The 19,850-nt window shown below is 35.2% G+C and overlaps 1 protein-coding gene across 2 annotated transcripts in view; it reads left to right on the top strand.

Moving 5' to 3' along the window:
- Positions 1-19,850, top strand: part of ATG5 (autophagy related 5) — a 132,768-nt gene that overhangs the window by 96,394 nt on the left and 16,524 nt on the right. For both annotated transcript variants that reach the window (XM_077780022.1, XM_077780023.1), the window contains one exon: positions 15,127-15,244. In XM_077780022.1, coding sequence (XP_077636148.1) covers positions 15,127-15,244 — 118 coding nt within the window. The remainder of the gene's footprint in view (positions 1-15,126; positions 15,245-19,850) is intronic.

Genomic DNA, 19,850 nt, shown 5'->3' with positions numbered 1-19,850 from the left:
TTTACTCTTCCTTTCTCTTTTCTTTTCCTCCTCTTTCTGTATCATTCTGTCCTGTCCTTACCTTTCCTCCTCTCACAGTCTTTCCTTTCTCTGCCTCACTAAACTGAGAAGTGTTTTTACTATGTAGTAAAGCATTTCCTATTTTAATTAAAGTCTTGAAGTTTATTTTTAAAAGCAGAGCTTTGCTATAGGAAAAATACCTCTATTAGCTTGCATTGAGAATCCTTTTCATCATGATGAGGGTAATTACCTGTTACTTCTGAGAAGTAAGCCATAGCTAATTTCTGACTCCGTGTACATGTTTAAAGCAACTTAGAATCAGCTTGGGACAGTTCTGACGTCTGCTTATGTAATGCAGCATCCATACTCTTCACTCGGTGTTCACTTTAGCTACAGATGCTTCATATAAAACAGGGTAGAGTAGCTTTCAAAAGGATGTTCACATCAAAGTGTAACTTGAACTTGGTTTTTACATTGCTTGAGGAATCCTTAATGGAGTAGAACAAATTTGCCTTTCCCCCAACACATTATCGTTGTAAAGTTTTAAAAAATTTTGACTTCTGTGACTTCTTACACCATATTATATATAAGTGAATAGTTTTATTACTTTGGAGTATTTTAATAATGCCCACATTAAATATTATTGAAATCCATATACTGTGTAATAAGGAAGGTTTCCTTTAATTAGAATTAACTCTGGGGGATAATGATGCTGCTTTTGGAAGAGTAAAAAGAATTACTTACATCAAGCACTGTATTTTAAGTTGGAATACCACACTCTCTCTCATTTTGTAGTTTGATACCTATTCATGAGGCCAACCAAGTTTATCATTTTTTCAGACCTGGTTCCTAAGAGGGCTTCAAAGTAAGTACAGTGCTTGTTGCTGTTAGCCACAGTGCATCCTCTTTTGCTAGTGAATTCTTTGAAGCTGAATGCCTCTTGCCTCTCCTCACCTCCATTTCTCAGATAAACTCACCTAAATTATACAAGAATTAATCTTTGATGTATATGATCCTCTTAGAACTCTATTTAAAAATCACCATTTCAGTGTACTAAATAACAAAACGTTTATTCTCTTTTAAAAGTTCCATTATGAAAAAACCCTTATAATTTGACTTGCTGAATTGGTGGTATTGGATTATTGCTATCTTGAAATAAAATACTTTGGGGATACACCAGCCTACTTTGGATTCTATACACCATTCTCTATTCATGTATTGTGTTCCCCAAATTTCATATTTTTTGGAAGATAGGGACTTGTATTGTAAATAATAAAATTCTTAGGAAAGGCCGTGTAAGTAATGAGACTGAAGTAGGACACCAGTGCTATAGACCCTAACTCATGTTTATGGTGGTGTTTCTTTACCATTCCAGATTTGAAGTCAAGAATCTGCAACAGGGAGGAGTCCCTTCTTGCTGTAGCATTCCTCCACAGTCAGGTCACAGTAACGTGGGTGGGAACCAGAGGTTCCAAACTAGTAAAGGAAGTAGGAAGCTGAGCTTCTGCTTTGCTACCCTGACTGCTGGAGAGCTCAGAAACAGTAGACATAATGAGTCCACGGTCTGGATAACCGTTTATCGATAATGACATATCTTATGATCTAGACACTGTATTTGTTAAGATAGATGACTTCTATTTTATATAACCGCCTATTATTAAATTCTATGTCTCTATTTTAGTAAACCTTACCCCCTTTTTAAAAAAATTTTTTAAATGTTTATTTTTGAAAGAGAGAGAGATCATGAGCAGAGAAGGAACAGAGAGCGGGGTTGGGGGGTGGGGAGACAAAGAATCCGAAACAGGCTCCAGTCTCTAAGCTGGCAGTCAGCACAGAGCCCAACGCGGGACCCGAACCCACAAACCGTGAGATCATGACCTGAGCCGAAGTCGGACGCTTAATCGACTGAGCCACCTAGGTGCCCCAAACCTTACCCCTTTTAATGAGCATTTTAAAATTTCAAAACCATTTGGCTTTAAGTATCAGAGCATGAATTTTAAATGAGTTTTGGTGAACATTTAAGGCAAAGTTGTTGAAATTTCTACAGACAGGTTTAAAAGTGCTGTTATGCTATACAACTTTCTAATTTTTTAAAGTTTATTTATTTTGAGAGAGAGAGAGAAAGAGAGAGAGAATGAGCAGGGGGAGAGGCAGGGAGAGAGAGGGAGAGAAAAAGAATCCTAACAGTGTGAACCCCAGTGCAGGGCTTGAACCCACAAACCCATGAGATCATGACCTGAACCAAAATCCAAAAGTTGAATGCTTACCTGACTAAGCCACCTAGGCACCCCAATAATTATTTTTGATTAATGAGAGCAGGAATCTAATCCTTATTGTTTATGGGGGGCCTCTTGACCTCCTTTAAAAAAATTTTTAGGGATGTCTGGGTAGCTCAGTTGGTTGAGCATCGATTTCAGCTCAGGTCATGGTTTCACATTCGTGGGTTTCAGCTGCGCATTGGGCTGTGTGCTGACAGCTCAGAGCCTTGAGCCTGCTTCAGATTCTTCCTCTGTCTCTGTCTCTCTCTCTCTCTCTTTGCCCCTCCCTCAACCATGCTCTGTCTCTCTCTGTCTCTCAAAAATAAATTTTAAAAGTTAAAAAATTTAAAGAATTATTAGAATATTCCAAAAAATAAAAAATTATTTTTAGAATATTCAGAATTGGTGCAACCATCACTACCATATTATTCCAATCACTGTATAATTCCAGAACATTTTTACCCCCAAAAGAAGCCCCATAGAACATGAGCATCACTCCTCATTTTCCCTTTTCTCCAGCCCATGGCAACCACTAATCTACCTTCTGTCTCTCTTTGCCTGTTCTGAACATTTTCGAAATAGAATCTTATATCGCCTTTTGTGTCTGGCTTCTTTTACTTGCCTTATATTTCCGTGCTTCATCAGTGTTGTAGAGTACTTCAGTTCATTTTTTATGGCCAGCTAATATTCCATGGCATGGTAATACTATATTTTGTCCAATTGATTGGACATTTAGATTGTTTCTACCTTTTAGCTATTATGAATAACTGCTGCTATGAACATTAACATACATGTTTTAGTGTGGACATATATTTTCATTTTTCTTGGGTAGATACTTAGCAATAGAATTGCTGGGTTATGTGGTAATTCTGTGTTTAATCTTTTGAGGAACAGCTAGACTGCTTTCCATCGCATCTGTACCATTTTACATTCTCATCAGCAATGTTTGATGGTTCCCATTTATCCACATCCTTGCCAATATTTATTATTTTCTATCATTTTAATTATAGCTGCCTCAGTGGGGATAAAGGGACATATATTTTTGGTTTTGATTTGTACTTCCCTAACCACTAATGATGTTAAACATCTTTTCATGTGCTTACTGGACATTTGTATAGCATTTTAGGAGAAACATCTTTAATTTGCTCATTTTTTAAATTTGGTTGTCTTTCTGCTGTTGATTATAAGAGTTCCTTTATATATTCTGGTTATGAATCCTTTATCAGATACATGATTTGCAAATATTTTCTACTGCACTGTGGGTTTTCTTTTCATTTTCTTGATGGTATCTTTAAAGTACAAAGGTTTTGAATTTTGATGAATTCCAGCCAGAATTTTGATGAATTTTGTTTTTTGTGCTTTTGGGTTGTACATCTCAGAAGCCATTGCCTAATTCAAGGCCATAAAGATTCCTTCCTGTGTTTTCTTCCAAGAATTTTATAGTTTTACTACATTGCTTTTTTTTTTCATTCTTTTCTTCATAGTAGTCAAGTGCTGTGTGTTTTTTTTTAAATATCTTAATCGCCAGATAACTTCAGCAGTGAGATGAGTGAAATATTTGTCACTTGTTTTCATTTGCTGCTTCTAAAAAAGAAATCACCAGAATTATGGAATCTGGTTTTTTTCTTTTTCTTTTTATTAAGTAAATTCTGTACCCAGCATGGGGCTCAAACTCACAACGCCAAGATCGGGAGTCACACACTCCACCAACTAAGCCAGCCGGGCACCCCTATGAAATCTACTTTTGATGATACTTCAGTGAGATGAATTTTTAAAAATTGTGTCAGAAACCTAATTATCCACATTCCTACATTATCCACTTTATTTAGCAGTCACTGTAAACCCACAGACCATGCTCAGGGGGCTGAGGCTCTTTGTAGAGCTTCACTAGCTCCCGGCCCAGAATAAGAAGCACTTTTCTAGTGGATGAGACACTTGACTGAGCATCAAGAGAACAGAATTTCAGTTCTGTGGTCAGTACAATCTCTTTGACTCAGATTTGTTTCCTTGCTACTTTGATTTATTTATTTACACAAATTAAAAGTGCTGGTCTTAATTATTTTACTTAAGTATACCATAGAGATAGAAATAGTCTGTATACAAAAGTGCTCTTTTATTCCTCAGTAGAAAACAGTTTATTAATTGTGTCTGTCACTCTTGTACCCGCTTTTTAGTGTGGCTTTGGATAAAATTAGTGAAGATATTTTAAAGCTCTTAATGAAATTTAAACCTTGATTCCGTCGGTGTGGTTTGAAATCTTTTGAAAGAAACCTTAGAAGAAGTAAGATAATTATTACTAAAAACATCAGTCCTAGCCCTCTTATAGGAAGCTTCTCATTTGGCCACTCTACTGATAATTTCATATAAAAAATTTAGAAGCCGTAACTTATTTTATAAATTGGCTCATAAGTAGCATTAAATTGATCTTAGTCTTTAAGCACTTGAATAGTGCTTCCCTGTAATACATTTTATTCAGTGAGCGTATATGAAGAAGACACAAACTGTTGCTTGTATTTGAAGAAATTTTGCTTTAACCATTTATGGGACAAAATATATTTGGCATTGTCTAGACAGAATTATAATAAATATAACAATTTAAATAACACAAAACACAGACTTCAAACCAGATGTGTGGATGTAATTCTGATGAGTGCTTTCATTTAATCATAGTCTCAATTAAGATACTACTGCTTTGAGGATTAAGTGTCCCTGACTATAATAATGACAGCTTTTCAAATGTTAATTATTATTTTTTAGTGTTGTTGGGAATATTAAAAGTGGACTTCAGACTCTGGTAGCATAACTACAGAAAGTGCTTATTTTCAAGTCTTCTATTTCCCTACTGCATGAAGGATAAAAGTCGTCTGATTAAGGGACACAGACTCCCCTTCCCCCCAACCCCCACTAGCTCCCCTCCTGATTCCCCCACTTCCCACCACCAAAAGGACTGTTTACTGTAAAGGTCCAAAAGCATTCATTTGAAAATAGTCTGTTCTTTTACTTAATGAGGTATTATAATTGTGTATATTCTTAAGCTAATTTTAATATGAGGCTTCTTTTGTAAAGCTTGTGATACAAAATTTGACATGCATGAATATATCTAAAGCCAAATATGCATGTCACAGTTTGAAGCACATATCATGTGTCATTGTTGGTAATATCTGGCAGCATATCCTGTGCAAACCCCTGTTTGCTTTTTCTTTCTGCCACATATTTATTCTAATAAGACTTCAAAGGGAACTGATGCTTGAATACCAATTATTTTTCATTCTCTCTATTATTGATTCTGTGAAGACTAATGCACCTTTTTTTGGTTCCACACTTAACAGTGGTTTAAAAGAGAGGAATGAAAACCAGCCTTTGTTAAGCACCTGCTGCAGTAAATGTTTTATGTATCTCATCTTATTTTATTATCACAGCAGTAATTCAAAGATATATATTGTTACCATTTTTCAAATTCAGAAACAGATTTGGGAAGATTGATGTAATTTGCTCTAGGCACACAGTCATGTTGTGGGTTGGGATGCCACAAAGCCTTTGTTAATTTCACTACATTTGACGTTCCCAGGGTCTGTATGCTAAGCGTTTAGCCCACTTTTGCCCCCCCACTCCCCCACCCTTCACTCATTTCTCACAGGTATCATTATGCTGCAGCTGCTCTCTGAACCCTTTAGCAAGCAGGGGACATATGAAAGAAAGTATTGGTCCTGGACTCTGCCTGAAATGGTTCATCTCTTTCTCTATTTAAAAAGATATGTATTTCAGATTGGAAGCTTCAAGATCTTCTATATTCCCTCTGTTGTTTTCATCCTCTTTTGAAACTCTACTGTTTTCATACATTACAGTCTACCACATTTAGCATATTTTACTTTGTACCTACTGGTGTATCTTTCAATCTTAGGTGATGAAATCATGTAACCAGTTACAGCTTTTTTGGTTTTATTTTTGTTTTTGCTCGAGCTACCCAAAAAGTGTAGAGTTAAATTTTGTGCTTGTGCTCTAAAATTTTCTCTTCACAGCACTTTGTTCATATTTCTGTCGCTTACTTAACACTATATTACAGTTATTTATGTGTACTTTATACATTTTGTTTCTACCAACAGCGATGCTGTAGTAAGTGCTCAGTACATATTTAATGAGTGAAGATTTCTGAAGTAATTTACTCCCAGCACTCTGGTTGTTAGTCAGAGGTCCTGTGTGTGGGTACTGCTATTGGCATAATTCTGTTCAAGCTACATGTTTGTTAAGTAGTTTTTGTTGTCACCATACACATGCTTTTGTTATAAGCATTCTCAATTTTTTTTTTAAACATAGGCATGGAGCACCTAGTTGGTTGGGCATCCAACTTCAGTTCAGGTCATGACCCACAGTTTGTGAGTTCAAGCCTGGAGCCTGCTTCAGATTCTGTGTCTCTGTCTCTCTGCCCCTCCCCCACTCGCATTTTCTCTCCCTCTCTCTGTCTCTCTGTCTTTCACACACACACACACACACACACACACACAAATAAACTTTGAAAAATTAAAAGAAAAACAGGCAAGAATTAAATATAGTATTCTTCACTGCAATTTATTTATTTTTATATTTTATAAAATTATTATTAATTTTATATAGATATAATATATTTATTATTTTATTAATCCCTATCAGTGCTGTTAATGGAGTATCAGTGACTGCATGATTCTGTAGTGTATTATATTGTGGATTTGTTTTGCTCTGCTTTTTTACCTAAGGATCTATAAGAATGTTATATTGGTCTTCATCGTTGTCACTGTTTTGGTACAATGAAACTTTTACTACTTATTATGTAAAGGTTTTCAAAATANCAATGAATAGTATACTTACAGTTATTTGTATTATATTAGAATTGTAAATAGTAAAATCTAGTTTTTATAATGCCTTTCAGTTTAATTGATGCTGGTTAGTACGTATATACAAATAAAGTATATTACATAAGTAATTTTTATATATAAATGAGAGCAGTCTTTCATTTATTGCTATTTGTCTAATTCATCCCTTTTGTAGATTCAGCTCTTCTAAAAGTGCTACTTATACAGTTATTAAAACAAATCAAATTAACACTCTTTATTAATCAACAAATTGCTAATTTCAGTTATAGTTCAGTATAGCTGATTTTTTAAAAAAATACCTACAAATATAACAAAAGAAACCCTTTGCTATAGTTATAGAACTCTTGTAAATCAAATAAATTGACATATATATGTGGTGAATCAATCCTCCTATTTCAGAGGATTAATAAACAGAGTATACACACAAAGTAGCTGATGATATCAGAACTTGTTGCTACACCTAGGAAAATGCAACCTGTATATATTATCAATAAAATATTTGTTTCTTTAGCCCAACCAGCCAAGGGGAATAGAATGCCCATCTCAGGCTCACTGCAGCAAATGATCAGTTTACAGTGATTCAGGTCAGTGGTTGGAGATCCTGAACATGGATACTACCACTTGGATGATTCTGTCCAAGCCTTTTTAACAACAGGTCCCTTATCATCAGGTTCTGCCTGCTGTTTCAATAGGAGACCCCCAAACCCACAGTCCTCCCCTCCTTTCTGCCTTTTAATTAAGGCCATTTGTAAGGTTCACAACCTAGTGAATCATCATACATCTACTGGGCATCTTTTAGGTTGTATCCTTGCTGAATTTTTGTTTTTCTCTTTCATAATTTTTAATCTCACTTTGTTTGAGTGAACAGAATCTTCTTATACTATCTGATGGGATTCTTTCTTCTCTTTATGGTCATTGACTCCATGGTCTGTGAGCCAGATATGTGCTCTCTTCTAGCTGTAAATTGCCATTTTTGACAAAACCAACATTTCTAATTCATATTAAATGTGGATAGAATATATATGACCAAAACAATAAAATTATCACTAATGCTATGTAGTGACAGGGTAACTATAAGATTAGTGTATCTTCTTATAATCCTGGATGTTTTGTATTATGACTCAATGCAAAATACATATTCCTATTCAACAAATTTCTATTGAGTGTCAAATCACATTTAATGAGAACATTAATAGCACTTACTGAGCATTTACTATGTGCTAGGCATTGTTCTATATGCTTTACATCAATTTAACATGTATAATTTTCATGTGCAGGTTTAAGAAATAACACTGAAAGATCTTTATACCCCTCACTCAGTTTCCTCCATTCTTGACATCTTGTATAACCATGGTATATCATAACCAGGAAATTGACATTGATACAACCCACAGACCTTATTCACATTTCTAGTTTTGTTCCAACATAAGCATTTCTTAGGCTACCCCTCTTATAACCACAGCACCTACCTTACTTCTTCCTCTCCCTAAACTCTGACAACCACTAATTTGTTCTCCATTTCTAAAATTTTATTATTTTACTAATGTTACACAAATGGAATTGTACAGTATGTATGATTGAGATTAGCTTTTTCCTATGTAACATAACTCTCTTGAGTTCCATATGAGTTGTTGCATGTATTAACAGGGATAATGATGATTGCTGAGTAGAATTCTATGATATAGCTATACCACAGATAGTTTAACTATTCACCTGTTGAAGGACCTTGGGATTGTTTCCAGTTTGGGGTATTACAAGTCAAGCTGCTATGAAGATTCATGTACAAGTTTTTGGAGAATATAAATTTGCATTTCTCTGGGAATACTCAAGTGTAGAGCTGCTGGGTCATATGGCAGATATATGTTTAGTGTTGTAAGAAACTACCTTACTGTTGTTCAGAAGGGCCTTTACCATTTTACATTTTCACCAGCAATGTATGAGTGATCTAGTTTCTTCACATGCTTGCCAGCATGTAATTTTAGACATTCTGGTAGGTGTGTGGTAATACTGTGTTCTGTATTCCAATTTGCATTTCCTTAATGGCTAGTGATGTGTCAAACATTTTCATGTGTGGTGCGCCTGAGTGGCTCAGTTGGTTAAGCATCTGACTCTTGGTTTCAGAAGCTCAGGTTATGATCTCACAGTTTGTGAGTTCAAGCCCCACATTGGGCTCTGTGCCGACAGTGTAGACCCAAGTTTTTTAAAAAAAATTCGTATGTTTTTTTGCCATCTGTATATTCCCCTTGGTGAAATGTCCTTTTAAAATATTTTAGAGTTCTTGGGGCATGTATGTGGCTCAGTCAGATGAGCATCCAACTGTGGCTTAGCTCATGATCACACAGCTCAAAGCCTGGAGACTGCTTTGGATTCTGTGTCTCCCTCTCTCTCTCTCTCTCTCTGCCCCTCCCCCATGCACACTCAGTCTCTCTCTCTCAAAAATAAATAAATATTTTAAAAAATTTTTAAATAAAATATTTTAGAGTTCTTTATATATCTAGATTAAGACCTTTATTGGATATATGGTTACAGATAATCTCTCCCAGTCTGTGTCTTGTCAAAATTTTCATATTCTTCATACTATCTTCTAAGAGCAAAAGTTTTTTTTTTTAATTTTCATGAAGTCTCCTGTATCAGTATTTCTTTTAAACTGAATTTCATGATTCTGAATTTCATGATTTAGCATCCAGAGAAGTGAGCCTAAGAGAAAATAAGATTGAAGAAACTTTAAGTCTGCTCAATTGAGATAAAGCTAAAACTGTTGATCATGGTGGCAATGTATGTTTTAGGATGTGTGTTTAGGTGGTCATATGTACTGTGACTGTGCTGTGCTTATATTTTATTATTCAAAAACTCCACAGTGTAGATATTATGTGTTTATACCTGTGTGTGTGTGTGTGTGTTTGTGTGCACGCATGTGTGTGTGTGTGCGCGCGCGCGTGTGTGTGTGTGTGAGATTATGCCTGTTTTACAGTTGAGGACATGGAGATTCAAGAAAGTCAGGTTAACGTGCCCATCGACATATAATAAATGACAGAACCTGGACTTAAAGCGTGTTCTTTCTGGCTGCAAAGCCTGTGCTTGTCAACAACTGCCTTGCATGTTTGCTGCTATATGTACTTTATGTAACTCATGACACTCAAACTTGGTCTTAGCAATATTATCTGTTGTGCCTCTTTCTCTTAAGTCTATACATTGTCTGGTCATTCAGGCTCAAATGATAAGTCACCATTTCTTGTTTTATCAACTTAACGTTAGTTTGTTTGGTTAACCTGTTTGGCTGTGTTGGAAATAAACTTTTTCTCTATATCTTATTTCTTGGATATAAGTTTAATAATGATTAGCCTGCAGTTTACACTATAGCTGTAACCCGTCATCTCTAAGAATTTGAATAACTCTTAAACTGTGAGTTTAAAAAATATGTAAGAGTCACTAAAATTTAACATTTTTATAAATTGATTCCTTTGCTTCTCTTCAGTATAGCTCCAAGGTAAATCAGCCACGTAACTTTTCCATACAAGAAAAGTTATTGTTTCATTTATGAATAGGGGAGAGATGGAGGACCAGCCAGTAGGACCCCAATTTATATTCTATTTGGTGTATTTAAGAAATGAGTAAGATACATATTTTTCAAAGTAATAAGGGGAGTTTCAAAGATAACTTTGTGAAGTCATATTATTTCTTACAAGAGAATAAACAATACTGCTTCTTGGAAATCACTGAAGTAGTTTGCATGTTTATAAATAAATGGCTAGATTAAGTAAGCATTGTATCATATTCCTGTTGTAGTGACTTTCTTGTGAGGCTAAGATTCAGGTAATATGGATATCATTAGCATCATCTAGTTTCATGTATACTAAATCAAAGTTTGCAGAATTCATGTTCATGGAGTTTTTTTATTTTTAAAATTCTGGCTGTATTCAAAAGGAAGATAGCCTTTAAATACTCAAGCATAATTTAGTCTTCCCTGCTGAACTTCAGCTTAGGGTTTAATGAGATCTGCTAAGAAATTTGCATGAATCTGCCCTGCATACTCATTGCCCTTCAGAATGTGTGTATCATACTTGAACGCATGATCTTTCTGTGAGGGGCTTTTGTTTAAGGGGCATTAACTCCTGAAATGGAGTAGTTTTCATGATCTTTGGTGTAACTTACTCAGATGCATAAGTGTTCTTTTCTAGAATACTAAATTTTAAAGAATAACAATATAAAAGCAGTCTAATGAATGTTAAGCAGAAGATATTTATTAGATTTTTGATTGAGGTGTTTGAGGGAATTGTTCTTTTAAAGTAACGTTTTTGTTATGTGAGAAATGGCACTTTACTTTGATGAGACTTTTCTTATTGCTATTCTACAGAATTTACTTAGTATGTTAATAGCATAATGCCTTCCCCATCCCCACCCCTCCACCAAGCAAAAAACACCGTTATAAAGGTCATTGAAGTTATACCTTTATAACTTCACTAAAGTTTCAGATTTGGGAGAGTAGGAAAAAGAGAGGTAAGAGAAGTTACAGGCCATTTTCCTAGGAATAGGAGTGGAGAACACTTTCTGTTTTTTACTTGCTAAGCCCACTTGGGGCCTTTTAAGAAGCATGTTGTTTTCAGGTTCTTATAATATGTTGTATTATTATAGCTAACCACTTCACAATTATGTCACCAAGTAGGGGGTGAGTGAATCCTGAAAATGTTTTTTGACTTTGCTGAAAATCTTAGTATTTTCAGATCAGACTGTAGATGATACATTTTAACTTTACTTTTATTAATTTAGGGTATAGTCCTGACCCAGCCCCAGTTGTCATCACATAGGCTCACATTATTCAGACAGCCTCTCACTCATCTTCCAAGTCATCGTACACAGTGCTGCTTTCCATTAGTCTTGAGAAAAAGCCTCTTTCATCACGTCACTTCCTTTGCTAAAAAGTCTTAAAAGCCTCTCCATTGCCTGGAAGATAGAAAGCCCTCAGTGGGTGGTGGATATTTTAAATTATTACTACAACTCTCTATTCATTTATTTATTCTCTGAACTCCCCTAACCCTTATTATCTTCACATAGTTAATCCTTGATTTTGCATGATATGATTCTCAGTTTCATCTTGTGTGAAATGTATGAGCTTACTAAATTGAAGGATATCAGTCATACTCTTAAAAAAAAATCCATAAAGCATTCAATTAGTGAGGTGAATTGCATTATAATCAGTGCATATTAATTGTCAAGATTTTTATCATTATCAGGGGTTTTTTCATACTTGCCACAGATATTTAACTATTATTAGAATATAATTTTTAACATTTATCATGTATCCACTAAATACACAGTATAAAGCTGGGAAAGGTAGCTCAGTTGCTATATATATCATGTCTGTTTTTTCTTACATTTTAGTTTATATCCATACTTAAAAACAGATGTTTTTTAACCAAATCTATAATAGTTATATTGAAGAAATTGAGATATACCTCTGTGATTAAAAAACAAGCAAACTTGTTTTTTAATGGTTTAATGTCGTTAATGGTTAGGTATTTGAAGTAACTTTCTTAGAAAGTATATAAGTATATTTACTTATGCAGTTGTTCTCTTCTTGTATGTTTTTATGATTTTTCACCCCTGGAAGCTTAAAGTAAAAACTCAGCATCTTAAAATAAAACAACAGTTAAGGGGAAAGGTATTTATTATCTTTAACATACATACATTCATTCATTCATTCTCATCATTCATTCATTCCTTCTGTGTGTGTCTTAATCTCTCTGTGTGCTTGGCATAATTCTTAACTCATTTCTACAACAAACTTAAGAGATACGGAATGTCCCAATTTTCCAAAGAAACTGGGTGCAGAATCACTTAGCACATAAGTGGTAGTGCTATTCAGACTGGTTGATTCCAGAGCCTCTGCACTCTGTGTCATGATGAGGCTTTCCTCATCATTGTCATGCTCCTTATAGAGGTAGTTTAGAAAAATGAAACTTAGGGGCACCTGAGTGGCTCAGTCGGCTAAGCATCTAACTTCGCTCAGGTCATGATCTCACAGTTTGTGAGTTCGAGTCCCATCTTGGGCTCTGTCCTAACATCTCAGAGCCTGGAACCTGTTTCAGATTCTGTGTCTCCCTCTCTCTCTGCCCCTCCTAGCCCCTTGTCTGTCTGTCTCTCTCTCTCTCTCTCAAAAATAAAACATTTAAAAAAAGAAAGAAAAAGGAAACTTAATTTTAAAAGTGGGCAGTACATTGAAATTATTAGCAGCAAATTATGACAGTGATAATAACAGTTGTCAGAATATTCTTTATCTGCTATTTTGAAAAAATTTTTTGGTTCTGATTTATTTTTTTTTTTAATTTTACTAAATGTTTTTATTTTATTTTGGAGAGAGAGAGAGCAAGCGGAGGAGGAGCAGAGAAGGTGAGGGGCAGAGGATCCCAAGTGGGGTGGGTGGCTCTGTGCTGACAGCAGAGAGCCTGATGCAGGGCTCAAACCCGCAAACTGTGAGATCACAACCTGAGCTGAAGTTAGACGCTCAACCAACTGAGCCACACAAGCACCCTTATTTTTAATTGAAGTATAGTTGATACACAGTGTTACATTAATTTCAGGCTTACAACATAGTGATTAGACATTATGCGATGCTCCCTATAGCTGTAGCTACCATCTGTCACTACACAACGCTATTTCAGTACCATTGATTATATTCCCTGTGCTGTACCTTTCATCCCAGTGACTTATTCATTCCATAACTGGAAGCCTATATCTCCTGCTCCCCTTCACTCAACCCCTCCCCCCCGCCGCCATCCCCTCTGGTTACCATCAGTTGTCTATTTATGAGTCTGTTTCTTGAAAAATTTCGAATATAAAAGTTAAAATACTATAACAACTAAGCCCACATACCCTTCACCTAGATTCACTAGTAGTTAACATTTTCCTACATTTGTGCATGCTCTCTCTCACGCACGCGCTCTCTTTCTTAACCATTTGAAGGTATGTTTCAGACAGCTTGGCACCTCATCCCTAATGTGTGAGCATGAATTTCTTAAAGGACATTACTCATAACCATTATCACATCTAAGAATTTGACATTAATTTAGTAATTATTATCTGATGTTCATTTTTATTTCCTCAGTTATTCCAAAAATATCTTTTATAGCTGATTTTCCCCTCCAATCCAGTATTCAGTCAAGATTGATTTTTTGTATTTAGTTGTTATATTTTGCTAATTCTTTTTAATCTTTTTGTATTGATGTGTTTTGCCTTTGATTTATTTGAAGAGTTGAGGTCAGTTCTCCTCCCCACCCCCCATTGTCTTTAGAATGTCAAACATTTTGGATTTGTTTGCTTCCTCATGATTAGATTTACTTGAGTTTGTGTTAAACATTTTTGGTGATATTACCACATTTGTGATGTTGTATGCTTCTGATTACACTATATCAGAAGTCATTTGATGGCAGCTTGAAATTTCTGATCTAGCTTACAGGAGTGCTGATCCATAGGGGCACATATGCCCCAATGTTCATAGCAGCACTCTCAACAATAGCTAAAACATGGAAAGAGCCTGTGTCCATCAACTGATGAATGGATCAAGATGTGGTTTATCTATACAATGGAATACTACATGGCAATGAGAAAGAATGAAATCTGGACATTTGTAGCAATGTGGATGGAACTTGAGGGTGTTAGGATGAGTGAAATAAGTCAGGCGGAGAAGGACAGATACCATATGTTTGCACTTATAGGTGGATTAGGAGAAAGTTACCAGAGGATCACGGGGGAAGAGAAGGGGAAAAAATAGTGGGGGAGAGGGAGGGAGGCAAACCATGAGAGCCTCTTGAATGCTGAGAACAAACTGAGGGCTGTTGGGAGTGGGGGAGAGGGGAAGGGAGGTGATGGGTACGGAGGAGGGCACTTGTGGGGATGAGCCCTGGGTGTTATATGGAAACCAACTTGACAATAAACTATGAAAAAAGAAATTTCTGATCTCTGAATTTGTAATTCACAGCAACAAAAATATAAATGTTTGATTTCTGTTTTCATTTTTCAAATAGACAACGACTGAACGACCTTTCATTCAGAAGCTTTTTCGTCCTGTGGCTGCAGATGGACAATTGCACACACTGGGCGATCTCCTCAAAGAAGTTTGTCCTTCTGCAATTGCTCCTGAAGGTAACACATCAGCGGCACTAAAACATTTCTTTCATTTCTCTTTGTGACTGAGGTATAACATAAGCATTCTGCATTTATAAATAACATTTCCTGGTTACTTCAGGAAAATATTTTCATTATCTTATAGGGAACAGTCTTTTGAAACAGAAACACTTAATGTTTATTTATGAATTATTGACACTAATAAAATAAGAAATTGACTATCTCTGGCAAAATAAAATAATACTGCTTTTAAATTACTCTCTTACCACATCTCTGGTGCCCTGGGTCTTTCATTTCTTGGTTCAGTTCTGGTAAATACTGTTTTAAGTTTTACATTGTGTTTCTTCATTCTCTAGGAGTAAGAGATGGTAAAAGAAAATTTCTTACCTTTGGTTGATAATTTAAAGTTCAAAATACTGAATAAGGGATAAGCATTGTATTTAAATTTTCTGTCACTTCCTAAAGTTTCACTCAGCATTGTTCTCTTAGGCATTGACATGTGCAATTAAGAATTTGTCCTATTTCATAGTCCTCATTTTGTAGCTTAGGTTAAAATTTTCTTGTAGGCAAAGGAAAAATACTAAAATTGCTGAATTCTGTTTTCTTAATTGCAATATAAGGAACACAAAGAAAATGCAGAAGTAATGAAAGAAAAAATGCTATGATTTCCTTACCCCAGAGACCACAATTGATACACACATGCGTATGGACACTGGAGTATTTGAGAGGGGTGTGCGTGCGTGTGTGTGTGTGTGTGTGTGTGTGTATGTGTAAAATTGTATGTCCTGCTGCATCTAACAGAACATGAGCATAGTTTTAGTCATTAAAAATTCTTCAAAGCTATATTTTTAAATGGCACTGTAGTCCATCATATCAATGTACCATTAATTTGATCATCACCCTATTACTGAATGACTTACAATCATAGTTCTATTGGTTACCAAGCTATAGGGGAAATTTCAGTGGACTATTATTGCATTTGTTAATATGTTACACAGACTTGGATTTATTATATAGAAAAAATTTAAAACTTGCTACTTTGTATCCTTTGTGGAAAGAGGTAAAGCATTAATAAATGTATTAATAATATTATAACAATGTAACTTCAGTGGATAATTGTATATTTCTTATTAACATATTTATTCAAAGTTGGGGTGATTGTAGTATTATCTACGTGACTGATAACTCTATCACAGTTCAAGAAGCATGTAGTGTCTAAGGAAATAGTTTGCCTAACACCTAGAATTAGAAACAGAGTGGGACTAGGAAAATGTCGATATTTCAGCCTAAATGATTAAACAAAGAATATGGAACTCAGAATAAGTCATTTGGTGTGTGAATGCAACTACTTTAACCAAATGTGCTTGCCATTCTTGGCATTCCTGTGTGTATCAGTTCTTCTAAAATGCACAAATGCTGGGGCACCTGGGTGGCTCAATCAGTTAAGCATTGGACTTTTATTTCAGCTCAGATCATGATCTCACGCTTGGTGGGATTGAGCCCCAACCTCAGGCTTCCTGCTGGGAGCACAGAGCCTGCTTGGGATTCTCCCTCTCCCTGTCTTTCTTTCCCTCCCTCATGCAGACACTCTGTCTCTCAAAATAAATAAATAAACTTAAAAAATAAAATTCACAAGTGGTCAACAGGAGGGGGGAAGAGGGGCATCTAAAAATACCATCAGAACCAGTACCAGAAGGTTCTGATGAATGATGAAAAAGGTCATTGACTGGTACTCAAAATTGTTGAAACTAAACAAGTTTCATTGGTTTAAGAGGTTATGAATATTATTATGTAAGGTCATGCTGTACCCTCTGTCCTCACTGTGCTCTACTAGACTCTGTAGTCCAGAGCATTTGATGGTGTCTTACACATCCTCATGTCTCTAGTGCCAGGGTAACAATGTTAGCTCAGTATTTCATTTACATTTGCTGAATTGTTTCTTTGTGTCATTGCCTGAAACTCTATTCAGGATCATTAAAGCATGGCATAATTAACATTAAGTTGATTGTAATACTGTTGTAGAATTGTAATCTATCTTTATTGCTGTATAATTTTAGTTTTCAGTAAGAGTTTCAGATAAATAGTTTTTTGGCGCTTCAATTTTTAGTTTTAATAAATTTGTAAGTTGTACAGCCATCACCATAATCTAGTTTTAAAACATTTCTATCACTTCCAAAAATTCCTTTGGGCTTGTTTGCAGCTCATCTCTTTTCTCACTGCCAGTTGTAGACAACTACTGGTCTGTTTTCTGTCTCTGTCATTTACCTCTTCTGGATATTTTGCATAATTGCAATCATACAAAATTGCAACTTTTTTTTTTTTTCATTTAGTGTGGTGTTTTCAGGTTTCATCCATATTGCAGCATGTATCAGTTTTTCCTTTTTAAATTGCTGAATAATATTTGGTTGGGTATATACATATATTTTGTTTATTCATTCACTAATTGGTGGGCATTTGGATTGTTTCCAGCTTTTCACTCTTATGTGTAATGCTCCCATGAACATTTGCATACGAGTCTTTGTGTGGACATACGTTTTCATTTTTCTTGGGTAGATTCCTAGGAGTAGAATTGCCAGGTCATATGGTAGGTCTGTGTTTAGTTTTTAAGAAACTGCTAAACATTGGCAAAGTGGCTACATCATTTTACAGTACTACCAGCTTTACAATCTCGCCAACATAAATTTTTTGTCTTATTATAGCCATCCTAGTGGTTGTGTAGAGGTATCTCTTGGTTTTATTTTTTATTTCCCTAATGACTAATGATGTTGGTATGTTTCCAAGTGCTTATTATTATTTGTGGATATATTTGGTGAAACGTTTATTCAGATTCCTTTCTTGTTTTTCATGGAATTTTCGTCTTATTACTGAGTTTTGAGAGTTATTTATATATTTTGGATATAAATCTTTTTTATTTTTTAATTTACTTTAAAGTTTATTTATCTTGGGAGAGAGAGAGCCTGGATACAAATCTTTATCAGACATATGATTTGCAATTATTTTCTCCTAGTCTGTGACATGGCTTAATTTTCTTTTGAAAAATAAAATTAGGGGCGCCTACGTGGCTCAGTCAGTTAAGCGTCCAACTCTTGATTTCAGCTCAGGTCATGATCTCATGGTTCATGAGTTCAAGCCCTTCATGGGGCTCTATGCTAGCAACATGGAGCCTGCTTAGGATTCATTCTCTGTCTCTGTCGGTCTCTGCCCCTTTCCTGCTCACGCACTCTCTATTTCAAAATAAATAAATAAATAAAAACATATTAAAGAAGCATTTAAAAAGAGTATACTTATCTAAAAAAAGGTATATTTCAAAAAAAATTTGGGGCGCTNGCTGTCTCTCTTTCTCTCTCTCCTAGAAATAAATAAAAAAATATTTTTTAAAAAAAATTAATTTTAATGAAACTCTATTAAAGTTTTTATGTATTACCTTCAGTAAAATAATTTTGTTTATTAAACTTCTTTTTTTGAACTCAGGTTATAGAAATTTTCACTGAGAAATTCCCAGTAACTTTTATTGTCTCAGGAATAACCTTACCATTCCATTTCATTTTATCTATGCTATAAGGGTTGGGTGTTTTTTTGTTTTTTTTTTTTTAATCTGTTTACTGTCTATTTTTCCCACATTGTTGAGGATTTGGGACTATAGATTAGTTCTTCCCTTTGAAGCATAATTAAAATATTAATCATTTTTATTGCTAACAGAAATGAGATTCATACACTTCCTATCTGCCCCCACTGCAGGCATTGGCTTTCATTTATTCATTTCTCTGTACTGTGTTTTTCATTCTTTTTTAGTACTTTGTAGTATTTTAAAGAACACTGAAAAATGCTAATATCAACTAAGAGTAATTTAAATTACTTTATATGGTGAGAACATCACAAAGAAACTCAAAACCTTGGAAGAAGACTGTTCTACTGTAACAATATGTGCCCTCACCAGCAGCACAGTTAACAAAGACACAGCATGATGAAGGAAGATTTTTCTAGAGGAAAGCAAGAAGAAATTGGTTGGGTGTTAATTTTGTATTTGACATCTTTAAATCTTTAATTATAGAATCTTAAAGCTAATGTAGTTCAGAGTCTTGATTTCTTTCTTTTTTTTTCTTTTTAATGTTTATTTGTTTTGAGAGAGAGCATGCAAGCAGGGAAGAGGCAGACAGAGGGCGAGGTAGAATCCCAAGCAGGCTTCACACTCAGCGCAGAGCTCGATGTGGGGTAAATCTTAGGAACTGTGATACCATGCATGACCTCAGCCAAAATCAGGAGCTGTACATTTAACCAACTGAGCCACCCACGTGCCCCCAGGCTCTTGATTTCTTAGATGAGTAGCTAAGGGTCTCTTAGCTACTTAGTGGTAGAACTAGGTTTAGAACTCAAGTCTCCATCTCCTGATTTACTCGCTTTTCTGCTTTACTGTGCTTTCCATTTGTTTTCGTTGTCACTTTTTCAAACTTTTAACTTTTTTGTTTAAAATAGCATTCTGAAATGTTTACTTTTTCCCCTTTATCCTATGATTTATGTTTTAATATCTCATCTGGCTTGCGTGCTGTTCTCTCCTACAGTATATTTACTGGTATGATCTTAGGAACCTGAGCTACTGTTATTATTTCGTAGCCGGTATAATTCC

The sequence above is a fragment of the Crocuta crocuta genome, unplaced genomic scaffold, assembly GCF_008692635.1.
Source record: "Crocuta crocuta isolate KB4526 unplaced genomic scaffold, BGI_CrCroc_1.0 scaffold147, whole genome shotgun sequence".
Classification (NCBI taxonomy): Eukaryota; Metazoa; Chordata; class Mammalia; order Carnivora; family Hyaenidae; genus Crocuta; species Crocuta crocuta.
Note: the sequence above shows the minus strand (reverse complement) of the source record. Positions and strands in the feature narration are given on the sequence as shown.